Here is a 25,097-nt window from a genome sequence, read left to right on the forward strand (position 1 = left end):
GGGCCTTAGAAAGCACTGCAAATAACAAGGCCAGTGGAAGTGATGGTATTCCAGCTGAACTGTTTAAAATTTTAAAAGATGATGCTATTAAGGTGCTACACTCAATATGCCAGCAAGTTTGGAAAACTCAGCAGTGGCCAGAGGATTGGAGAAGATCAGTCTACATTCCAATCCCAAAGAAAGGCAGTGCCAAAGAATGCTCCAACTACCGCACAATTTCACTCATTTCACATGCTAGCAAGGTTATGCTTAAAATTCTACAAGGAAGGCTCAAGCAGTATGTGGACCGAGAACTCCCAGAAGTGCAAGCTGGATTTAGAAGAGGCAGAGGAACCAGAGACCAAATTGCAAACATGCGCTGGATTATGGAGAAAGCCAGAGAGTTCCAGAAAGACATCTACTTCTGCTTCATTGACTATGCAAAAGCCTTTGACTGTGTTGACCACAGCAAACTATGGCAAGTTCTTAAAGAAATGGGAGTGCCTGATCACCTCATCTGTCTCCTGCGAAATCTCTATGTGGGACAAGAAGCTACAGTTAGAACTGGATATGGAACAACTGATTGGTTCCAAATTGGGAAAGGAGTACGGCAAGGCTGTATATTGTCTCCCTGCTTATTTAACTTATATGCAGAATTCATCATGCGAAAGGCTGGGCTGGATGAATCCCAAGCCGGAATTAAGATTGCCGGAAGAAATATCAACAACCTCAGATATGCAGATGACACAACCTTGATGGCAGAAAGTGAAGAGGAATTAAAGAACCTTTTAATGAGGGTGAAAGAGGAGAGCGCAAAATATGGTCTGAAGCTCAACATCAAAAAAACGAAGATCATGGCCACTGGGCCCATCAACTCCTGGCAAATAGATGGGGAAGAAATGGAGGCAGTGAGAGATTTTACTTTCTTGGGCTCCATGATCAGTGCAGATGGTGACAGCAGTCACGAAATTAAAAGACGCCTGCTCCTTGGGAGAAAGGCGATGGCAAACCTAGACAACATCTTAAAAAGCAGAGACATCACCTTGCCAACAAAGGTCCGTATAGTAAAAGCCATGGTTTTCCCAGTAGTGATGTATGGAAGTGAGAGCTGGACCATAAAGAAGGCTGATCGCCGAAGAATTGATGCTTTTGAATTATGGTGCTGGAGGAGACTCTTGAGAGTCCCATGGACTGCAAGAAGATCAAACCTCTCCATTCTGAAGGAAATCAGCCCTGAGTGCTCACTGGAAGGACAGATCGTGAAGCTGAGGCTCCAATACTTTGGCCACCTCATGAGAAGAGAGGACTCCCTGGAAAAGACCCTGATGTTGGGAAAGATGGAGGGCACAAGGAGAAGGGGACGACAGAGAATGAGATGGTTGGATGGTGTTCTTGAAGCTACTAGCATGAGTTTGATCAAACTGCGGGAGGCAGTGGAGGACAGAAGTGCCTGGCGTGCTCTGGTCCATGGGGTCACGAAGAGTCGGACACGACTAAACGACTAAACAACAACAACACCCACTTATGTGGAGACAAAGGATTGACAGACACAGCAATTTGGAGAAAAGAAAGGTGAAGTTTATTGCTGAGCAATAATGGACCCAGTTGGAATCCTTTCCAGAAGACTGGGACCCCAAAGCATTCAAGTTCTGAGGTTAAATACCTGAGTGCAGCATCACAGATCATGAGACAATCATGAGACAATCATGAACGCCAGCAAAACTTAACCAATAAACGCATTCTGTCGGCTCCTGAGCGTGCGCAGAGTACAACTCCCAACTTCTGCTTTGTCTGTACAGTCAAAGTACAGTCTGACCTTTTCCCTAGTTGATGGAACAGGGAATTGAAACTTCAGCTAGGAGGGGATCTCCTGACGATAACTCCCCCGTGCATCTGTTCATGTAGGGGTATTGTGGTTAGCCCTCCCTGTTTCGTGTCCAGAATTTGTCTGGACCAGAGGGGGGAGAGATGTACTAGCATCTTCTGATTTACAGCTTCCCCTTTCTCTAGGGTGCAAGAAAGCACTGGGGGAAAGGTCAAGCCGCTTGCTGTCAGACTAGGCAGAAAGCTTTTTTATGATTCAAATGGATTATAAAAATCACTGTAAAGCCCTGGTTATGTCTGAGCATATGTGAATATATTGATAACTGATAACTGATTATATGAATAACTGATTATATGAAAAGCCTAAGGATAATAATCCTCTAGGGTCCTGTTTCAACATAACACTATCACCTAGCCCTAATGAGCAAGCCCCCATACCACTCTGGCAAATGAAAGCTGGAGGGGCATGGGGGCTTCCTTAAACTGCTTTGTTGGGGGGAGGGAAGCCTCCCCCCCACCCCTCAGCTGAGCCAGCCCTCATACTGCACCAGCTGGTGTGAGCTGAAGAAGCGGGGACAGGGTCTTCCTCAAAGGCTCAGGCAGGCAGGCAGACGGAACCTTCTCAGGCTCCGTCTGCCTGCCTGTGCCTCTGCCATCTGCAGGCAATTTGAGCTGGGAATACATTGAGGTTCCCCAGCCATCATGATGTATTGCCAGCTCAAAATGTCTAAAATCAGTGTTAGAAACTCAAATATATAAGCTGGATGCCAAATTGCCCCTTAAACCAAGGTTATAGTTGCCAAAGTGGAATACCTAGTTGCCATTTTTTTGTAAGACAGATCTAAAGTTTTATTTTTCAAATGATGGTTTGACTGTGATTGATTCTCTGTTAGTTCAGATGACAACCTTGAGCTAGGTTAAGAGATTTGAGAATTTAAAGAGGAGAATGTTCCAAGCTTCCAAGGAAAACAACTGCTTTGCATACAAAATGGCCTCAGTGCAATCTCTGGTGTCTTCAGCAGCAGCAGGTAATGAGAAAATACCCTTTTCTGCCTGAATCCTTGTGAGTCAAAGTAGACAACATTGAGTTAGATGGCCAAATTTGCAAGGCATAAGACTATTTCCTAAATTCCTAAGCCTGGACAACTTCTGACCCAGCAAAGTGAATGGAGCCAGACAAGCAATGGTTATGACCAGCTTTATTCTTAGCAAATGCAACCTCTTCCCTTTCAGCACTCTTTTTTTTTTTTTTAGTGGGGGGGGGGCACAGTTTATGGCTGGTAGCAAAACCAGGGACATTTACACTTAATATTTGAAGGGCTGTGTTCAATGGGTTGTACAGTTGCAATCAAAATTATTCAACCCCCATTGCAAATCAGGTTTATTATCAAAATTTACAAACTTTCAGCTGTTTGCTATCAGCAAATCAAACAAAAGCAATTGAAATAGCTCAGCAGGAAATATTCAAATAAAACAAAATACTAAGATGCTGCAAACACAGTTTTCAATGATTATAAATCAGGAAGTGGAATGGAAAATAAAAATGTTAAGGCAAAGGAATTTTGAATTTGCTAATAAATCTGGGAAACTTTTAGCCTGGCAATTGAAAAAGAAACAGGGTCAAAATACCATAAATAAAATAAGAGTGGAGGACAAGATGATAGAGAACCCGAAGGAAATTTAAAAAAGCTTTCATAAATGTTATAGAGAATTATATAAAGTGGAGAAGGAGAACAAAGGAAGAATAGAGAGCTACTTGGAGAATCACAAATTACAGAAGATTCCAATGGAAAAACAAAATTAACTGAGCTCGTTAATAACGATAACTGAAATACAAACTGCAATAAAACAGTTGAAGTCAGGCAAGGCACCAGGACCTGATGGACTTACAGCTAAATACTATAAGATACTGAGTGAGCAACTGACATACCAGTTAAAAAATGTTATGAATAATATTTTGACAAATGGTTTGATCCCAAAGACATGGAGAGAGGCCTATATCACTTTGATTCCTAAACAAGATACAGATTTATTGAACATACAGACCTATCTCTTTATTAAGTAATGACTATAAACTTTTTGTCTTTGTCCATGGAGTTTTCTTGGCAGGGATACTGGAGTGGCTTGCCGGTTCCTGCTCCAGGTGGATCACGTTTGGTCAAAACTCTCCACTATGAGAGTTATGGTGAATTATGGTGCTGGAGGAGACTCTTGAGAGTCCCATGGACTGCAAGAAGATCAAACCTCTCCATTCTTAAGGAAATCAGCCCTGAGTGCTCACTGGAAGGACAGATCCTGAAGCTGAGGCGCCAATACTTTGGCCCCCTCATGAGAAGAGACGACTCCCTGGAAAAGACCCTGATGTTGGGAAAGATGGAGGGCACAAGGAGAAGGGGATGACAGAGGACGAGATAGTTGGATAGTGTTCTCGAAGCTACCAGCATGAGTTTGACCAAACTGCGGGAGGCAGTGGAAGACAGTGCCTGGCATGCTCTGGTCCATGGGGTCACGAAGAGTCAGACACGACTAAACAACAACATAAGCTTTTTGCTAATATATTAGCAAACAGATTGAAGGAAACCTTGAAGGAACAAATCCATCAAGACCAAGCTGGCTTTCTTCCTGGTCGACAACTGAAAGACAATGTGAGAAATATAATTGACATAATAGAATATTTGGAGACTAGGAACAATAAGCAAGCAGCTTTGATGTTTATTGATGCTGAAAAAGCTTTTGATAATATATCTTGCTATTTTATGAGGAAAAAATTGGAACTGATGGGTGTAGGGGATCTATTCCTCAAAGGTATAGAAGCTGTATATTCAGAACAAAAGGCAAGATTGATAGTTAATAATGTGTTGACTGAAAATTTTGAAATTTCAAAAGGGACGAGACAGGGATGTCCCTTATCACAGTTATTGTTTATAACGGTCCTAGAGGTCCTGACAAGATTGCTAAGATGTCAGACTAACCTGATCTCGTTTTTTGACAGAATTACAAGCCTGGTAGATGAAGGGAACGCAGTGGATGTAGCCTACCTTGATTTCAGCAAGGCATTTGACAAGGTGCCCCATGATATTCTTGTAAAGAAGCTGGTAAAATGCGGTCTTGACTCTGCTACCACTCAGTGGATTTGTAACTGGCTGACTGACCGAACCCAAAGGGTGCTCATCAATGGTTCCTCTTCATCCTGGAGAAGGATGACTAGTGGGGTGCCACAGGGTTCTGTCTTGGGCCCGGTCTTATTCAACATCTTTATCAACGACTTGGATGATGGACTCAAGGGCATCTTGATCAAATTTGCAGATGACACCAAACTGGGAGGGGTGGCTAACACCCAGAGGACAGGATCACACTTCAAAATGACCTTGACAAATTAGAGAACTGGGCCAAAACAAACAAGATGAATTTTAACAGGGAGAAATGTAAAGTATTGCACTTGGGCAAAAAAAATGAGAGGCACAAATACAAGATGGGGGACACCTGGCTTGAGAGCAGTACATGTGAAAAGGATCTAGGAGTCTTGGTTGACCACAAACTTGACATGAGCCAACAGTGTGACGCGGCAGCTAAAAAAGCCAATGCAATTCTGGGATGCATCAATAGGAGTATAGCATCTAGATCAAGGGAAGTAATAGTGCCACTGTATTCTGCTCTGGTCAGACCTCACCTGGAGTACTGTGTCCAGTTCTGGGCACCACAATTCAAGAAGGACACTAACAAACTGGAACGTGTCCAGAGGAGGGCAACCAAAATGGTCAAAGGCCTGGAAACGATGCCTTATGAGGAACGGCTAAGGGAGCTGGGCATGTTTAGCCTGGAGAAGAGGAGGTTAAGGGGTGATATGATAGCCATGTTCAAATATATAAAAGGATGTCACATAGAGGAGGGAGAAAGGTTGTTTTCTGCTGCTCCAGAGAAGTGGACACGGAGCAATGGATCCAAACTACAAGAAAGAAGATTCCACCTAAACATTAGGAAGAACTTCCTGACAGTAAGAGCTGTTCGACAGTGGAATTTGCTGCCAAGGAGTGTGGTAGAGTCTCCTTCTTTGGAGGTCTTTAAGCAGAGGCTTGACAACCATATGTCAGGAGTGCTCTGATGGTGTTTCCTGCTTGGCAGGGAGTTGGACTCGATGGCCCTTGTGGTCTCTTCCAACTCTATGATTCTATGATTCTATGAGAAACACAAACTGTGAAAGGTATAAAGATTGGTGTAAAGGAATATAAATTAAAAGCCTTTGCTGATGACTTGGTTTTACCTTTAGAAGAACCACTGTCCAATCTAAGTGAAGCACTGGGAAAAACTGAAGAATTTGGGAAACTAGCAGGATTTTAGCTTAATAAGGCTTATACAAAAATGATGGTTAAAAATATGACAGAAAGAAATTGACGAAATGCAATTTAAAACAGGAATTATGGTGGTTAAAAAAGTTAAATATTTAGGAATATGGTTAACATAAAAAATATATAAATTTATTTAAAGACATTTTTTTACCTGTATGGAAAGATATTAAAAAAGATTTAGAAGTGTGGGGAATATTGAAACTGTATTTTGTGGGAAGAATTTCAGCTGTGAAGATGAATGTGATACCTAAAATGTTATTTTTATTTCAGACGATCCCTGTGATCAGAGGGGTGGGACAATTCAAAGAGTGAAAGAAAGTTTTATCAAGATTTATCTGGCAAGGGAAAAAACCTAGGATAAAGTATAAACTTCTTACTGATAAAAAAGAGGGGGGGGGGATTTTCCCTGCCAGGTTTGAAATTATACTATGAAGTGTCCTGGCTCTGCTGGTTGAGAGAGTGGATGATGTTGGAGAATACGGATCTATTAGATCTAGAGGTTTATGGCAATAGATTTGGGTGGCACGCATATTTATGGTATGATAAAGTCAAAGTACACAGAGGATTTTTGAACCACACGATAAGGAAATCCATATATGAAGTTAGGGTAAGATATAAAGATTTATTAGAACGAAAAACAACTTGGTGGCTATCTCCAATGGAAGCAATTTCAGTTAAAAGATTAAATATGAAAGGAAAATGGGTCACCTATTGTCACGGGGCTGCCAGCGAATGCCCTGGAGCTGAGGGAGGGGGAAGAACAGGAGCCTTTAGAAAAGACAGGAGAGGGAGAGGAGGACAAGCAAGCGGAAGGAACTCAAGCGGCGAGGACGCTCCCGGATGCTGGAGAGCAGCAACACCACTCGAACAGTTCAGGGACAGGGGGAGATTTGATGCCTGTTCCTTCAGCACAGGACAGGAGGGGGTTAAAACGTAGGGAACAAAGAAGGCATTTGGGGCTTCCCAAGCTCCTCTGCTGGAGGAGGAGGTGAAAGCTCCCACTTCCTGGATCTGCTACCAAGGATTCGGACGCGTGAAGCTATGTTCTGTACCTTGTATATATGTATGTAAATAAAGACTGTAAATATATCTCTGAGTGAGCAGAGGTATTTCTTGCGAAAGGCTTCCAGACCCATCACACCTATAGGGAGATTTTGAAACCATTTGATGAAGTATGTGATGCCTTAACAGGCTGGTTACAATATCATCAAGTACTGTATTTTTTGCTCTATAAGACTCTCTTTTTCCCTCCTAAAAAGTAAAGGGAAATGTGTGTGCGTCTTATGGAGCGAATGCACACTGCGCAGATATCCCAGAAGCTAGAACAGCAAGAGGGATTGCTGCTTTCACTGCGCAGCGATTCCTCTTGCTGTTCTGGCTTCTGGGATTCAGAATATTTTTTTTCTTGTTTTCCTCCTCCAAAAACTAGGTGTGTCTTATGGCCTGGTGCGTCTTATAGAGAGAAAAATACGGTAGATGACATACAGGGGTATTCAACAAAGAAAAAAGGAAAAATGGCTTTGATATTACAAGATCAAAGCTGGAAACCGAATTGTTGGGAGGTAAAAGTAAAATATTATCAAAAATGTACAATTTATTACTAGAATGGCACACAAAAGACGAAGAGGTAAAAGAGGTAATGATAAAATGGGCAAAGGATTTTGGGTATAATATACAATTTGAATCCTGGTCAAAATTATGGAATGAAGGAAATAACTTTACTGCATGTACGGCATTGAAAGAAAATATAATGAAAATGATGTATAGATGGTATCTAACCCCGACTAAATTAGCTAAAATGTATAGAATGAGAAATAAGAATTGCTGGGAATGTAATGTTAAAGTCAAATTATTTTGGGGAAACATCTATAATGAGTTTTAAAAAATGTTTTAGTATACTTTTCCAAAAAAAACCCAGAAGCGTTCTTGTTGGGTATAATAGGAGGGGAAATACCAAAAATAGACCAGAGGCTATTTATGTATGACATTACGGCAGCCAGAACTTTATTACCCCAAAAGTGGAAACAGCAAGAACTACCAGCAGTAGAGGAATGGCAGACAAAGATGATGGACTATGCAGAATTAGCAAAGCTGAAGGGGAAAATCCGAAACCAGAGCGACTAAACGTTCCAGAGAGAATGAAGTAAATTCATTCAATACATAAAAACACTAGCAGGACTGCAATAAATCTTGCAATGTTTATTAGAAGAATTTTTTTTACATTTGATTAAAGTTTAAAAATATATTGGAATAAATGTAGAATTGTGACGATATAAATGTGCAGAAATACGATGTAAGCATGTGAAAACCAGATGACGAGCTGGAGGGAAGTCAAGTGGCTCTGCAGAGCCAAAAATTTTGTAAAAGGGAATAAGATGTTATGTGAATGTTAAAAATGGAAAATCAATAAAATATATATTTAAAAAAAGAAAAGAAAAAGAATTTCTGCAAAGCAAAGGAGGGTGGGAAAGCAATTGAAATAGATCGACACATTTTATTGCAAAACACTCACATCTTAGATCTGGAAGGTCATGATTTTAAATTTGGCTGGCATGCATGTCTTTAGTACGGGAAACCTAAAATATATGAGTTTTTTGAATCATGTTATCAGGAAGAATTTGTATAGAGTCTGGAAGAAACTGTCAGTACGCCTTTCAATCGATGTCAGCGATTGGGCTCAATAACTGGTTCTGTCCCAACTGGGCTAGGCGACTGGAGCACTTTCAGAGACCTTCCAATCCTGGAAAACAGGTCCCAGTGCACTGGACCCACAACTGTGCATTGTGAGCACCAGACTCAGCAGAGTATAAATAATGCAGAAGCTAGCTGTGAAGCATAGCTCCTTAGCTCCTTTTATTTCTAACAGCTACTGCAAACTAAAGAACTACTGGCTTGCATGAGTGTTACTTCTCCCACTCAGCCATCTGGTCACTACATAGATAAGACTCTCTCCACACACAGAGTCAGGCAGGCAGTCAGGAGCGGAAGACGAGAAGAGCAGTTTCCGCCCCCTCCTTTCTCAAAACATCAGATCAGGATATTCTTGCAATGGGTGGGGGTGAAAATATAAACAATCTCTCCCTTTTTATACCAACCACTGCAGAATCTAACACATTTGCAATTTATGTACATATACAGCGAGTTGTTCCCTGTTAACAACTTTGGTTAGTGCATCGGCAGGTATTTCTTTCCCTGGCATATAGAACACTTTCACAATTCCTTTCTGGATGCATTCTCTAGCTCGTTGAAGCTTAATTTGTAGATACTTTGTTCTCCGTTTGCATCCTTCAGAGTGGAGCAAAGCTAAACAAGCTTTATTGTCCTGATAGACCTGAATAGGACAAGTAACTTTCACTTTTACATCCTCATACAGTTGTAATAACTACTCTGTGTCCATGAGGGAAAGAGTTAAAGCATTAAGTTCTGCTTCCCAAGAACTCATGCTTACTGTCGCCTGCTTCCTACAAGATCAATCAAAAAGGCATTGATTATACAAGTAGCACACACCTGAAGTGCTTTTGCCATCAATTGCATCACTGCCAAAACTGGCGTCGGCATAAATTTCAAGACCTCCAGATTTTTGGCTAGTAAGCTTCAACCTGTAATGCACAACGCCTTTTAAGTATCTCGCTATGCGTTTCAGCGCCTTCCAGTCTTAAACTGTGGGTTGGTTTGCATGTCTGCTGAGCAGATTTACACTTACAGCAATATCTGGTCTTGTGCACCTTGCTATAAAACTGAGTGAAAATATCAACAGAAATATAAGAACCTGCTGGAAAGGAAAACACCCCTATGGTTATTGCCAATGGAAGCTATTGCAATCAAGAGAATCAACATGGACAGACAGCGGACAACCTATACAGACTTACTGGACCTCTCAGGGAGGGAATCCAGATTGAAACCAAAGGAAGGAATAAGGAGCCAAGTAACAGACTATTTACAGTACCATCAATTGTATGATATGTTTAAACTAGGTAAGAAAAATGGATTTCTGGACCAAAGCTCACAAGAGATTTATTAGAAAATAATGAAAAACTATTGTCTAAATGTATAAGCTACTATTGGAGTGGGAAACAAAAGATGAGCTGGAAAAAGCTTCAATGACTCACTGGGCAACTGATATAGGGCATAATATAGAACTTGACCTCTGGGATAAATTGTGGAAGAAAGATTTGAAATATGCCACAAGGTACACTTTGAAGGGAAATTATATGAAAATGATTCATAGATAATATTTAACACAGAGTAGATTACGTAGTTAAGATGTATAAATCTGAATCTGATTTTTGTTGGAAATGTAAGGAAACAGAATGAACTTTTTTCATATGTGGTGGGCATGCAAAAAAGTTAAAGAATATTAGGAAATGATATGATGAAATGGAAAAAAAATGTTTTAAAACAACATTCCCAAAAAAGCCAGAGGCATTCCTGTTAGGAATGGTTCTGAAGGAGGTACCCAGGTGCCAGTAAAAAATATGTATGCGACAACAGCAACTTGGATCTTGTTAGCACCAAAAGGGATGGTTCCTAGTTAGGAGAATTGGCAACTTAAGATGATAGAATATGCAGAAGTAGCAGGTCTTACAAGTAGAATAAGAGAAGAACAGGCATTTAAAGAGGAGAGGAAAATTTTTGTTGAGTATGTGGGAAATAATTGTACACAGTTGCAAAAGCAGGCAGTACTAAGGTAAATTCAACCGTATAACATATTTAAAAGGGATGTAAAATGGGGAAAACTGAAATAGATGAGTATACAAGAATATGCAGGAATTATGGGTAAATTAAAAGTACCTTGGAAGGGGAAGGAGGGAAGTTGCTGAATGTATGGGTATAGTGAAAGATGTTAATGTGGTAATGTAAAATCTGAAAACTTTAATAAAAATTATTATTTTAAAAAAATATGAAATAACTAACCACAACGGATGCTTCAAATGGTTTCCCCAAATTCATCTGAAATTGCAACTTATACAGGCTTTTCCAGTCTCACTATTATTCAACCCCCTGAATAGAATCCCTCACAACAGCACAAATACAACAGGTGTTGTCTCAAGCACACCTGGTGCACCAGCTGTAACACATGAAATACCTGAGCTGACTAGGGGGTCACGGAGTGTCAAATTTGGCTGTATGTTAGAAATATGGCTAACTCAAGAGAATGGTCCAAGAAGGTAAGAGATTGTTGGCCTTCACAAACAAGGAGCAGGATACAAAAAGATAGTGAAGGCACTGAATGTTCCTAGAGACACTATTGGAAGCATAGTTTGCAAGTTCAAAGTTAAAGGAACAGTGGTCACACTACTTGGATGGGGCAGAAAAAGGAAGCTATCTGCGGCAGCAACCAGATTTCTGAGAAGGCAGGCTGGGAAAAACCCTTGAGTGCTTGAGTGACTGCAAAAGAGCTGCAGCAAGACTTGGTGGCAGCAGGCACTGAGGTTTCAGTGAGCAAAGTAAAGCACGTAGTAAATGCAGGTGGTTTCCATGCCAGAACTCCAAGACGTACACCACTACTGACCCAAAAACACAAGAAAAGTTGGCTCCAATATGCTCAAAATCATATACATAAGCCACAAAAGTTTTAGGATTCCTGTTTCCAGCGGTGAGAAATGGCTGACTCCCATATGATTGGATCCCAGCCGTGCCGGTAATTCAGAAGAAGAGGAGGAGTTTGGATTTGATATCCCGCCTTTCACTCCCTTTAAGGAGTCTCAAAGCGGCTAACATTCTCCTTTCCCTTCTTCCCCCACAACAAACACTCTGTGAAGTGAGTGGGGCTGAGAGACTTCAAAGAAGTGTGACTGGCCCAAGGTCACCCAGCAGTTGCATGTGGAGGAGCGGAGACTCGAACCCGGTTCCCCAGATTACGAGACTCTTAACCACTACACCACACTGGCTCTCAGGGCTGATATGGGGGTAATTAGCCCTGGCAGACTCCCCAGGGTGGGGGAGGACTGTCTCGTAGACCCGCAGATTGTCTGAGATTGTCAGCTTGCATCAAGGTGCAAGCGGCAGGACACTGGGTCCCAGAGCATGACACGGCTGGCACTCTCCGATGCCATTCTCATAGCCAGAAATATTTGCTTGATAAAATGATTGGATTTGGAGAATAAACAGACATAGTCTGGACTGAAGAAGACTAAGAAAAAACCTGCAGAACTGTACAGTCCCTGGTGTTTAAGCTTGGATTTCAAAGAGATTCTCATCATGGCGTTTGGATTACGGAGGTGTTTGGTATGTCCTTTTTTTCTTCTTAATATCTACAATTGGTTTTCTATGCCAAACCTCATCAAGAAACTTTTTTTAAAAAAATAGAGTACAGATGGACATCTATTTATAATTAAGTATTCAACTGTGCAGCTTTACTCAGACTTGATAAAGATAAAAGAAGAAACAAGATGGCGCTTGTTAATATGACGCAGCACGGAAAAATGAGAATTCCTCCCTTTTTCGAGGGAAGCAGGACATATTTGCTAGCTGACTTTGTAATGACTTGAGATAACAATTTTGGACAACATATAATGCAGCTGTTTGCAGAAGTTTTTCATTATGAGCGAGAGAGAAGGCTGAATGGATGTCTAGCAGCCCCCCTTGTAGGGCCCAAAGGGTGGGATTGTGTGGTCTCCGAGAGGCTGATCGATCGCCAAATGACTTATATCTGTGGAATACAGTTCATTTACACTGCAATATTGCAAACAGTATGCTCAACAATTTACAGTAACAACTTAACAACGTGGAAGCTACTATGTTATTAAATCTCAAACGAAAAGTTTGGACAACAGCCCGGATTGGAATGATTTAACAATTTGGGAGTTGCTGCGTCATTAAACTTCAGACAATAGACTTGGACAACAGCCCGGATTGGAAGATTGGAATGGAGTCAGGGAAAGCTGCGCTGGCAAATAGACAGTTGAAAAAATATATATACACAAATAAAGCTGTATTCGATGGACGAAAGGATATATGATTTTTCACATGACTGAGAATCGCAGAGCCAGGGACGGAGAACTTTAAAGGGTTAAGATCGGCACTTCCGGAGGCGGCGCGAAACAGCAATGGCGGTCCTCTTCGCGCTGTGAAGAGGAGCTCCGCAGAAAAGGGTCGTCCGCTGCGGCAAAGCGGAGACCCATCAAGAAAAACCACAGGCAGAGCGAGCCTGTGGCCGTGGGACTCGGCGGGCGCCAGAAGCCCCCCCAGAAACGAAGAAGGAACCCCGTAAGGGGCTCCAGAACGTGGAAGGGGGAGCGGTGCTGTGAGTTCATCGCTCTTTCTGCGGAAGCGAAGCCGCGCGGCTGCTGCTGATGAGCGCTGACCTTTCTTCTTGGAACATCAGACTCTAAATTACAAACCCGTGAGTAGGGATTTTAAAATTTTCGGGTCTAAAGGGATTAAATCCGGCTGAAAACAGGAGACGCAACCAGGAAGTCCGTCTCCCGACCGTGTTTAAGATCAAAGCAAAGATTTTGACAAGCGGGAAGCACTTTAAAAAGGACTGTAAAAAGTTTGGATTATCGTGTAATAACTGAACTTGTTTCTAAGAAACTAAAAGAGACAATTTTGTTTTATTTCTATTGGACTTTGATTGGACTTTCCCTCTCCCTGGTGGATTTATAAATGATTAAGAAACCCAAAGCCTCGGACTGCCAGGCTAAAAAAGAACTGTCAAATTGCTGAAACTGTATTCGACATTGAAAGTGCTACATGCGAGCGTTACAGTTTGGATACAAACAGGGAAACTGTTTCTTGCACCTCTTTTGAGACTTTGCTTTAACTTGGGGGAAAGCTCTACATGCCAAAAGGAATTTGAAGGTTCTCTTTGAATTTGGTTTTAACTGCTGGGACTTTAATGGCAGAACAACTCTTTCTTTCTTCTGAAGTACAGTTACACTCCCCCTAGAGGACTTTGGATTTACAATTGTCTGGGAACTGCATTTTGTTTTGACTCTTTGTTGCCTTGTTGTTTACTCTCTGGAATTGTCTTTCCCATGGGATTGCACATAGTCTGACCTTGGCACGTAGTCAGGATTGGAATGAGTGGCACAGGGAAAGCAAGATTGGCTAAAACGAAAGCTAAACAATTGGTACAAACAACTTTGACTTCGCAGCCACGCAGATCATCTGTCCCAGCTGTTCTAGGGACACAAGAAGGGGAAGCTGAGCAGACATTACCAGAGGATATGGCTGCAGGAGGTTCTGAAACAGTCTTAAACCAAATTTTGGAACAACTGGCAATTTTAAACAAAAAGGCGGATGAGCATTCATCCAAAATTGACCAAGCCACAGCCACTATTAGCAAACTGACTGATCAAGTTGCTCAACATACACAAGCAATTGGGAATCTTCAGGAAGCAACTGTAGAAAATCGTAAACTGGCTGAGGAAGCCAATCAAAAAGCAGTGGAAGCCAATCAGAAGGCCGAGACAATAAAGGTGGAGGTAAAGCCGTTGTACAAACAGATTAGTGAACAGCAGGCCTACCTGTCTATGGTTGAACTGAGAAATAGGGAAAACAACCTTAGATTGAGAGCTATCCCAGAACTTGAACAGGGAGATTTGATTGGATTTTTGACATCAGAATTTTCAAAGTTCTGGGGTATAGAAGAAGATAAGGACTTTAAAATTGTAAGTGCTTTTAGATTGGGAAGAGTGGTGAGGAAGGACAGATCCAGAGACTGTTTGATCATCTTGAGATCCAAGCAAGAGAGAGATAAAATATTAGGCCTTCACTTCGGAAAATCAATTGATATCCAAGGCAACAGAGTAGAAATTTACAGGGACATTCCGAAACAACTCTTGGATCTTAGAGCTACGTATACAGAATTATCAAGACTATTGAGAGGCAACACAATTCCTTTTAGGTGGGAGTTTCCTCAAGGACTATCCTTCAACTTCAAAGGAAAGAAAGTTAAAATCAAAACAGCAGAAGATCAACAAAAATTCTTGAACGACCACGGAGAGGACCTTCAGAAAGGAGTAGCAGGATCTTGGCCACCACCTCCGCCTGTATCTGTACCGACACCTGCACCCTCAGGACCAGAGGATCAAAAGAAAGAGACGCCACCACAAGACTAACAGATTGATCCAGGATGTCTCTGCAGCTTCTTAGTTGGAACATTAATGGCGGGAATTCCCCGGAAAAAAGAAGAAGAATTTTTCATATATTGAAAAAAGAACAATTGGACATTATTTGCTTGCAGGAAACACATGTGACTAGGCTCCATAGGAAAGTGTTAATTAATAAAAGATTAGGCCAAGAATTTATCTCATCGGACAAAGTCAAAAAAAGAGGAGTGGTGATTTATGCAAAGGAGAGCCTGTCACCAAAATTTCTATTTAAAGATGAGCAAGGAAGAATTTTGGCAATTGAAATACAGGCTCAAGGAGAAAAGTTTTTGATATTAGGAATCTATGCACTGAATGAGGGGAAATCAGAATTTTATAGGAAGCTGCATGAGACAATGCTGGATTACCTGGACTATACTAACATCATCATGATGGGAGATATGAATGGGGTGGTCTCTATAAATATGGACAAGTCACAAAATCAAAATTTAACAAAAGACGGCAGACTACCTAAAACTTTTTTTGAACTAACTGACAATATGGACTTGATTGATATATGGAGGACAAAGAACCCCTTAGGTAAAGAAGGAACTTTCTTTTCTGAAGCCCATCTGTCATGCACAAGAATCGACCAAATATGGATAACTAGAGGGCTGGCACCTAAGACTAGAAAAGTGGAAATCTGCCCAAAAATTTGCTCCGACCATAACGCTATGAAAGTGGAAATGAGACTTACTTCAATCGGTTCCTTCAGATGGAAAATGAATGACACCCTACTAAGAGATCAGGAGATTGTGAAGAAGGCCCAAAAAACTTTAAAAGATTACTTCGAAATAAATTTGAACACTACGGTTGAAAAAAGAACAATCTGGGACGCAAGCAAAGCAGTTATGAGAGGGTTTTTGATACAACAGAACACGATAAAGAAAAGATTTTGGAATGAAAAAAAGGATAAGATCCTAGAGAAGATAAGAGATGGTGAGAAAAAACTGAGATCAAAACCAAAATCACGGGAGGTTCTGAGAGAAATTAAATTTTATCAAGTACAATATGCTAAATTGATAAATCAAGAAGTTGAGTGGAAAATTAAACAGATGAAACAAAGATCATTTGAATCAGCGAACAAGTGTGGGAAACTGCTAGCATGGCAGTTGAAAAAGAGACAAAAATTGAATACGGTTACTAACCTAGAAATTGAAGGGAGAAATATCCAGAAACCCGAGGAAATTAGAAAGTGTTTCCAGAGATATTTCAAAAAAATCTATACGCAAGGGCCGCAGGAAGAGACTGAGATAGATCAATTCTTAAAAATTAATGGACTACCAAAACTATCCCAGGAAAAGAGAACATTCCTGAATTATAAAATAACACAACAAGAAATTGAGGGTGCCATTCAGAATATGCAACTAGGCAAATCTCCAGGACCAGATGGACTTACCTCCAAGTATTATAAGACATTGAAAGAATTTTTGATACAACCATTATTGGAGGTTTGTAATCAGATTATGGAGGGGAAGAAGGCGCCGGAATTGTGGAAAGAAGCTTTCATCACATTGATACCCAAATTGGAATCTGAAAAGACTCAACTTAAGAACTACCGTCCCATCTCACTCCTAAATGTGGATTACAAATTTTTTGCAGATATTTTGGCAAGTAGACTTAAAAAAGTGCTAAATGAAGTAATTCATAAAGACCAGGCAGGCTTTCTCCCAGGTAGACACTTGTTTGATAACACTAGGAATATTATTGACATTTTGGAACTCTTGCAAACTAATATCAATACAAAAGCAGTGTTAATCTTTATAGATGCAGAGAAGGCCTTTGACAATATTTCTTGGAAGTTTATGAAGAAAAATTTGGAAGGGATGGGAGTGGGACGGGGGTTTGAAAATGGTATAGAGGCAATTTATTCAGAGCAAAAAGCTAAATTGATAGTTAACAATGTGGTGACAGAAGAGTTTAAAATTGAAAAAGGAACACGACAAGGGTGCCCCCTATCCCCTCTTTTATTTATTTCAGTCCTGGAGGTGCTCTTGAACATGATTAGGGAGGACCGGTTGGTGCAAGGAATACAGGTCGGAGTGAAACAATATAAACTGAAAGCCTTTGCAGATGACTTGGTTTTAACATTACAGGAGCCAGAATCTAGTACGAAAAGAGTTTTAGAATTGATTTATGAGTTTGGTCGGGTGGCGGGATTTAAGCTGAACAAGCAAAAAACTAAGGTTTTGGGGGAAAATTTGACACCTTTAGAAGCAGAAGGGTTTCAGAAAGAGACAGAGTTAAATGTGGTTAAAAAAGTGAAATACCTAGGGGTTAATTTGTCTGCTAAAAATTTGAACTTATTTAAAGACAATTATGAAAAATGTTGGTTAGAAATCAAAAAAGATCTAGAAACTTGGTCAAGATTGAAACTTTCCTTGTTGGGTCGAATTGCAGCCATAAAAATGAATGTATTGCCAAAGATGTTGTTTTTGTTTCAAACCCTACAGATTGTGGACAGAGTGGAATGTTTTGGAAAGTGGCAGAAAGATATCTCTAAGTTTGTCTGGCAGGGCAAAAAGCCCAGGATAAAATTTAAAATTCTAACTGATGCAAAGGAAAGAGGGGGATTTGCCCTGCCGGACTTAAGGTTATATTATGAAGCTGCAGCTTTCTGCTGGATGAAGGATTGGCTACTCTTAGAGAACACTGACGTCCTAGATCTGGAAGGGTTTAACAATGCTTTTGGATGGCATGCATATCTGTGGTACGACAAGGCAAAGGTTCACAAAATGTTCAAAAACCATATTGTCAGAAAAGCAATATTTACTGTCTGGATAAAATACAAAGACTTATTAGAAAATAAGACCCCGAGATGGTTATCACCAATGGAGGCTAAGGCCCGGAAAAGACTCAATATCGAGGCCGGCTGGCCGAAATATTGGGAGATAATAGAAAAAACTGGAGATAATTGGAGGTTGCAGAGCTTAGAAAAATTAAAGAATAAGGTGCGAGACTGGTTGCATTACGCTCAAATTCAAGAGGTCTTTAAACTGGATAAAAAAATAGGATTCCAGGTGGAAAAATCGAAACTAGAGACAGAATTGCTTGAACCAAAGACTAAGGTACTTTCGAGAATGTATAACTTGCTGCTTAAATGGAACACTCAGGATGAGACAGTCAAATCAGCCATGATAAAATGGGCTCAGGATATTGGGTATAACATCATGTTTGAGGACTGGGAAAGGTTATGGACCACCGGAATGAAATTCACGGCATGTAATGCCCTGAAGGAAAATATTATGAAAATGATATATAGGTGGTACATGACCCCAGTCAAGCTGGCAAAAATATATCACCTGTCTGATAATAAATGTTGGAAATGTAAGGAGGCTGAAGGGACATTCTTTCACCTCTGGTGGACATGTCCAAGAGTGAAGACCTTCTGGGAAATGATTTATAACGAGTTAAAAAAGGTATTTAAATATACCTTTGTTAAGAAACCAGAGGCCTTCCTCTTGGGCATTGTCGGCCAGAAAGTGTTAAAGAAGGACAGAACCTTTTTTATGTATGCTACTACAGCAGCAAGAATACTCATCGCAAAATACTGGAAGACACAAGATTTGCCCACACTGGAAGAGTGGCAGACGCAATTGATGGACTACATGGAACTGGCTGAAATGACTGGCAGAATCCGAGATTTGGGAGAAGAAACAATGGAAGAGGACTGGAAAAAATTTAAGGACTATTTACAAAAACAATATAAGTTGTATGAATGTTGAGAATTTGCACGATTCGGAAACTTTAGCTCCAGCAATTAGATTTTGTGAAACAGGAAATCAAGCTATAAGCAAGAAAAGGTCGAAATTTAAAGTAATATTATGTTTAATTTAAGGTATAAGTATTTGATAAAACAAAGTACTTTAAATCCAGAAGTACAACATCTGAAAAGTATAAAATAAGGTATGAAACAAGGTAATAACTTGCTGATATTTTTATTATAAAGAATGCAGGGTTAGGGAGATGTGAGGAAGTCCATTTAGTTATACAAAAAACGTTTTGAATGGTTGGGTTTTTTTTTCTTTTTTTCTTTCTTTTATCTCTTTTTTATACTTCTTTTCTCTGTGTATACTTCTAACTTGGTATTTGAAAACTTAATAAAATATTTTAAAATAAATAAATAAAGGGTTAAGATAGGGATGTGGAAAACATGAAAACAACAAGAGGCAGGATCGAAGATATTGGAGATACACTTCAAAGGCCCAGACTATGGGGAGCCCCCCCCCCAAAAAAAAATATTATTAATAATTCGGATGGTAATTTGGTCGTTTTTTATGTTAGTTTGTTGTTTTTAATTGGCTTATGATATGAATATGTTAATTGGCTGTTTTTATTGGAAAATCAATAAAAATGATTTGAAAATAATAATAATACAACATTCCTTGTTTCCCTAGAGTGGACACAGACGGGGGGGGGGGTTATTCCAGCCGCCATCCATCCTCTCTTTTGCCACTCTCTTCCATTTTGGCCACTGCTCCTGATGCTGTCTGCTGGCTCTGTGCCAGCAGCACATCGGCCCATCCTTACAAGGATGTAAGCCACACTGTATCTGTAACTACAAGCTAAAGGCTGCCTTCAGGGATCATACTGTGAACTGAATGTGAGTAAACTTCATTACTTATAAGGAAAAAAGAAATAAAAGACACAAGTCTTTAAGGGATCTTACCAGGAATATACTCCAATCTGGGCATGCCAGATTGGATTGCTTAACTAAAGAGATTCAAATTAATCTGCAAACTAGCTTTCTGCTGTGTGAAGGGGAATGAGCTCTGAGATCTATATCTATATCACTCACTAGCATGAGTGAGGAAGGATAATATTTAATCAATATATCCTCTCCTACTGTCCACAACATTCCCACAGAAACGTCATGCCATCTGTGAGTAAGCTGAAGCTTGGGCATCTTTGGATTTTCCAACAAGACAGTGATCCCAAGCATACCTCAAATTTCACCAAGGGTGGGTTGCAGAAGTAGCCCTGGAAGGTTCTATAGCGGCCATCACAGTCACCTAACTTGAACCCCATAGAAAATCTCTAGTGGGATCTGAAGAAGGCGGTTGCAGCACACAAACCCAAGAATATTACTGAACTAGAGGCCATGAGGAATGGGCTGAGATTCCTCGGGAACGCTGCTGGAAGCTGCTGTCTGGCTATGTATCTCATTTGCAGCACATCATAGCAGCAAAAGGCTGCTCTACTAAGTACTAAAGATTTTTGTCATGAAGGGGTTGAATAATAGTGAGACTGGGGAAGCCCGTATAAGTTGCAATTTCAGCTGAATTTGGGAAAACCACTTGAAGCATCCGTTGTGTTGAGCTATTTCAATCGCTTTTGTTTGATTTGCTTATTGCAAACAGCTGAAAGTCTGTAATTTTGACAATAAACCTGATTCGCAATGAGGGTTGAATAATTTTGATTGCAACTGTATGCTATGCTGACTATGTCCAAATCCAGAATATATATTTAAAGCACTATGATACCCCTATTCCCCTCACAGAGCTGCTATTCTCAAAGTGGTTAAATAATCACAGGGAACTCTGGGAATTGTAGCTCTGAGAGTTAAACAGGATTGAAGCAATGACTTTTTAAAGTGGTATAACAATGATTTAAATGTTTGCTGCAGATGTGGCCCCAGTAGCCGATAAAAACCAGGGGCTCCATTCTAAATAGCTCAGTCAGTAGATCATGAGCCCATTTGGGCAAAAGGATTCCTGCATTGCAGGGGGTTGGACTAGATGGCCCTTGTGGTCCCTTCTAACCCTACAATTCTATGATTCTAAGACAACTTACTCATCCTGCCCTCTGACCTGGAAGCACTGGCTTCTAGCTTCCTTGTTTGTGGGTCGGGGAGTGAATAATGGAGGATGAATTATTCTGGAGAGAAGAAATTGGGCCCCAAATGATGCAAAGTTAAGGAAACGTGGGCTGCCTGCAGGTGCAAACCAAAGGCCCATCCATGCCACAACAGTGGACATGGCAGACTATTAAAGAGGTCCACAAGATTTATTGAACCACACAAATATTCAATACCTTAACATAGTCGGGAAAATATTACTTGTGAAGTAGAAGATGATCCAAGGATTGGTTTTGACCAATGACAGTGATACCAAGCCAATAAGCAAATATTCCCCTGAAGAAGACCTGTAGGGTCTTAAAGGTGTTGGGAACTTGGAATCGCTTTGTGGTTCAATGAAGATGGTAAACAGAACATTTAATATTCTGCCTTTCACTGCAGAATATCAGGCTTTGTCGCTGCTCTATAATGGCAATCAGACAGGTGCTAATGGGGTGCTCACAAGAATACAAACTGTGGAATATTCTTCCTGCAGAGATTTGCCCAGCTTCCTCTTTGTTGCCTTTTGAACCCAAAGCAAAAGTGTTTTTATTCAAGCAGTCTTTTCACGGTTAGTTCTGCTACTGTTTTTCCAAAAGGTTTTTCTTTACTATGCTCTTGATGTTTTTAAATGACTGCTTGCTTCAAGTGGATGGTTTTATCACAGGGTACTCTTGTTTATTGCATTGTTACTGGTTTTCTGTCTGTAACCTATTCTTAGTATTTATTGCTACAGCATGATATAAATATTAAATACTAACACTGAAAATCACTGAATGGAAAGGAAAATGAGTTGTGAACAAAGAATAATGAGAAGAGGAGGAAAAGGGAGCTAAGGTCAGTAGCAGAGCATCTGCTTTGTACGGAGGGCCCAGGTTCAATCCTTGGCACCTCCAGGTAAGGCTGGGAGAGAGCCCTGTCAGAAATCCTTGAGAACTACAGGGATGGGAAACCTGTAGCCCTTCAGACCTAATTGGACTCCAACAACTCCTGTCATACCTGACCAATAACAATAATACTGGCCAAGACGAGTGGGGCTGGTGGAATTTGGCCTCCAACAACATTGGAGGGACACAGGTTCCCTGCCACTGTTGCAGACAATACTGAGCTAGAAAGAACAATGGCTGACTCAGGAAAAGGCAGCATTCTATGTCAAAATTATTGAACAGAAAGGGATATAGCTCAGTGATAAAGCATCTGCCTTGTTTACATGAGACCCCAGGTTCAATCTTTGACTCTTTTCCCCAGCCCTCCCAGGAGATGCCTTAGAAATCCAAAGTTGGAAGGGAGCCTGAGGGTCATCTAGTCCAACCCCATGTGATGCAGGAATCACATCTAAAGAATCACTAACAGAGGGCCAGCCAACCTCTGTTCAAAAACCTCCAGTGCAGAAGAGTCCACCACCTCCAGTGGTAGTCTGTTCCACTGTCAAACAGCTCCTACCATCCTAAAATTCTTCTTAATGTTCAGTTGGAATCTTCTTTCTTGTAACTCCAGAGCAGGAGAAAACAAGCTTGCTCCATTTTCCATGTGGCAACCCTTCAGATATTTGAAGATGGCTATCACATCACCTCTCAGTCTTCTCTTCTCAAGGCTAAATATACCCAACTCGCTCAATCATCCATCATAAGGTCTGGTTTCCAGACCCTGTCAAAAATCCTGGCGAGCCCCTACCCCTCAGTACAGACAATATTGAACTACAGTGGTGCCTCGCAAGACGAAATTAATTCGTTCCGCAAGTTTTTTCTTCTTGCGAGTTTTTCGTCTTGCGATGCACGGTTTCCCATAGGAATGCATTGAAAATCAATTAATGCGTTCCTAGGGAAACCGCCTTCAGACCAGGTCCGGGGACAGTCTGTCCCCCGACCTCTTCTGAAGGCTGGGGGGGGGGGGGGACGACAAGGGCTTTTCTTCCCACCGCCAGCCTTCAGAAGGCTGTTCTGAAGGCTGGGGGTGGGAAGAAAAGCCCTTCTCCCCACCTCCCGCCCCGCAAGCTCCGGGGACAGGAGGGCTTTGCTGCCGCCCGCCAGCATTTTAAAAGCCCCCGCTGTCCCGGGGCGATTTTAAAATGCTGGTGGGTGGCAGCGAAAGCTTCGCTGCCGCCCGCCAGCATTTTAAGATCGCCCGGGACAGCAGAGAAGTCTCCGCTGCCCCGGGGGCTTTTAAAATGCTGGGGGTCGGCAGCGAAGGCTTCGCTGCCGCCCGCCAGCATTTTAAGATCGCCCGGGACAGCAGAGAAGTCTCCGCTGGCCCGGGAAGGCAGGCAGGGGGGAGCAAAGACTTTCGCCCCCCGCCAGCCTTCAGAAGAGGTCCAGGACCTCTTCTGAAGGCCGGCGGGGGGCGAAAGTCTTTGCTCCCCCCGCCTGCCTTCAAAAGCCGTCCGCGATAGCGGGAAGCGCTTCCCTGCTATGCCGGACTGCTTTTAAAATGCTGGCGGTGGGGAGCAAAGCCTTTCGGCCCCCGCCGGCCTTCCTGGACCTCTTCTGAAGGCCGGAGGGGGGGAAAGGCTTTGCTCCCCACCACCAGCATTTAAAAGAGGTCCCCGGAGATTTCCCTATGGGCTTTCGTCTTGCGAAGCAAGCCCATAGGGAAATTCGTCTTTCGAAGCGCCTCCAAAACAGAAAACCCTTTCGTCTTGCGGGTTTTCCGTCTTGCGAGGCATTCGTCTTGCGGGGTACCACTGTACACGGACCTGTATAAGACAGCTTCCTGTGTTCCTAAACAAACAAGAGGAAATGCACTGAATGGATGGATGAAGGATATGCATGTGTGTGTGTGTGTGTGTGTGTGTGTGTGCGCGTGTGTTTCCCCCCACCCCACCTCCCTATTAACAATCCGAGCCTCTTCTTTGTTAACAAGGGTCTTTGGCTATATATCACAGTTATTACTTGCGCGACTGAGGACTTCATGTGTGCAGAGATGGGATGGGGAAGTGCATAATAAACGGAAAACGTTCCTCATCTCACCTGCATCCCATGAAGACGTGGTTGGTCCAAGCATGAGACAGTGCCAGAAGCTTCTGGAAGGCGGCAGCGTCCGAGTAGCCCCGCAGGTTGCGGAGGAGGAACTGCCTGCGCAGAACCCAGTACCTGTCGTTCTCCTGCTTCTCGCGCCACTGCTCTAGATCGTGCTCCACAGCGGCGGCTGCAGCATCGGCAGTAGGCTGAGGCGGCGGTGGCTGCTTCGTTTGGGAAGGAGGAGGCGGCGGCTGCGAGGATGGGAAATCCTCACCGGGTCGCGTCCACCCTCCGCTGGCCATGGGCTGGCCTTTTCGGGAGTAATGCCAAACGGACCCGGCTTGTGTGAGTACCGAAGCTTAACGGAGGGTCGTGGTAGGTAGGTAGAGGCAGGAAGGAGCTGCCTGGCAGCCAGATCCGGATTTCCCTTGATCCGGATCCAGAAAGGAGGAAGAGCGGCAGCAGCTACACAAGGGCACAAATTTATCTGTTCACACGTGCAAGCGACTGCTTCCTTTTCTCCCTCAAGCCCCCCCCCCTCGTTTCTTTCTCGTGTATGCGCGCACCTAGTGCTCTTCTTTCATTGCTACAATGTAACTCCCGTCGCACACTCCCCCCTCGCTTGTTACACTCGGCTCACGTGGGTGGAATAAAACGTCCAAGGCCCGCGAGATCTCCGGAGAGACAAAAAAAAAACGCGCGAGAGGGTCAACTGGGCGGCCCAATAAGTAGTAAAGCAGTTCAGCGGCTTAAAAGGGATGCTTCGCTCCTCACAGCGACACCTCGAGACGTGGAGGGCCCCAGGAGCGGAGCTCTCGGATTATGTGAAGGTGGGAAGAGTGCAGATAGTGAGTGGCAGCCATAAGAGTTAAGACTCTAGGGCACCGGTCCAGAGACTCACTGAGCAGAATGAGCCCGAGGGCCCCCCAATCCAGCACAGCTGGCTTGCCACATTTTGAAGTAAAGTTGGCACCTAAAAGGGTTGGAGGAAAGACCATGAAGTCCAAAAACTAAAATTGCTTATTACATTTCTATCCCACCTTTCAAGGTGGCATACATG

At 42.2% G+C, this 25,097-nt stretch overlaps 1 protein-coding gene across 1 annotated transcript in view; it reads right to left on the reverse strand.

Moving 5' to 3' along the window:
• The window catches only part of LOC309523298 (NF-kappa-B-repressing factor-like), a 63,547-nt gene extending 38,887 nt beyond the window's left edge, over nucleotides 1–24,660 (reverse strand). The window contains exon 1 of the mRNA XM_082207086.1: nucleotides 24,047–24,660. Within this exon, the coding sequence (XP_082063212.1) occupies nucleotides 24,047–24,339 (293 nt within the window). The 5' untranslated portion in view covers nucleotides 24,340–24,660. The remainder of the gene's footprint in view (nucleotides 1–24,046) is intronic.
• Between the last annotated feature and the right edge of the window lie 437 nt (nucleotides 24,661–25,097).

Source organism: Podarcis vaucheri (assembly GCF_965113315.1).
Source record: "Podarcis vaucheri genome assembly, chromosome: W".
Classification (NCBI taxonomy): domain Eukaryota; kingdom Metazoa; phylum Chordata; class Lepidosauria; order Squamata; family Lacertidae; genus Podarcis; species Podarcis vaucheri.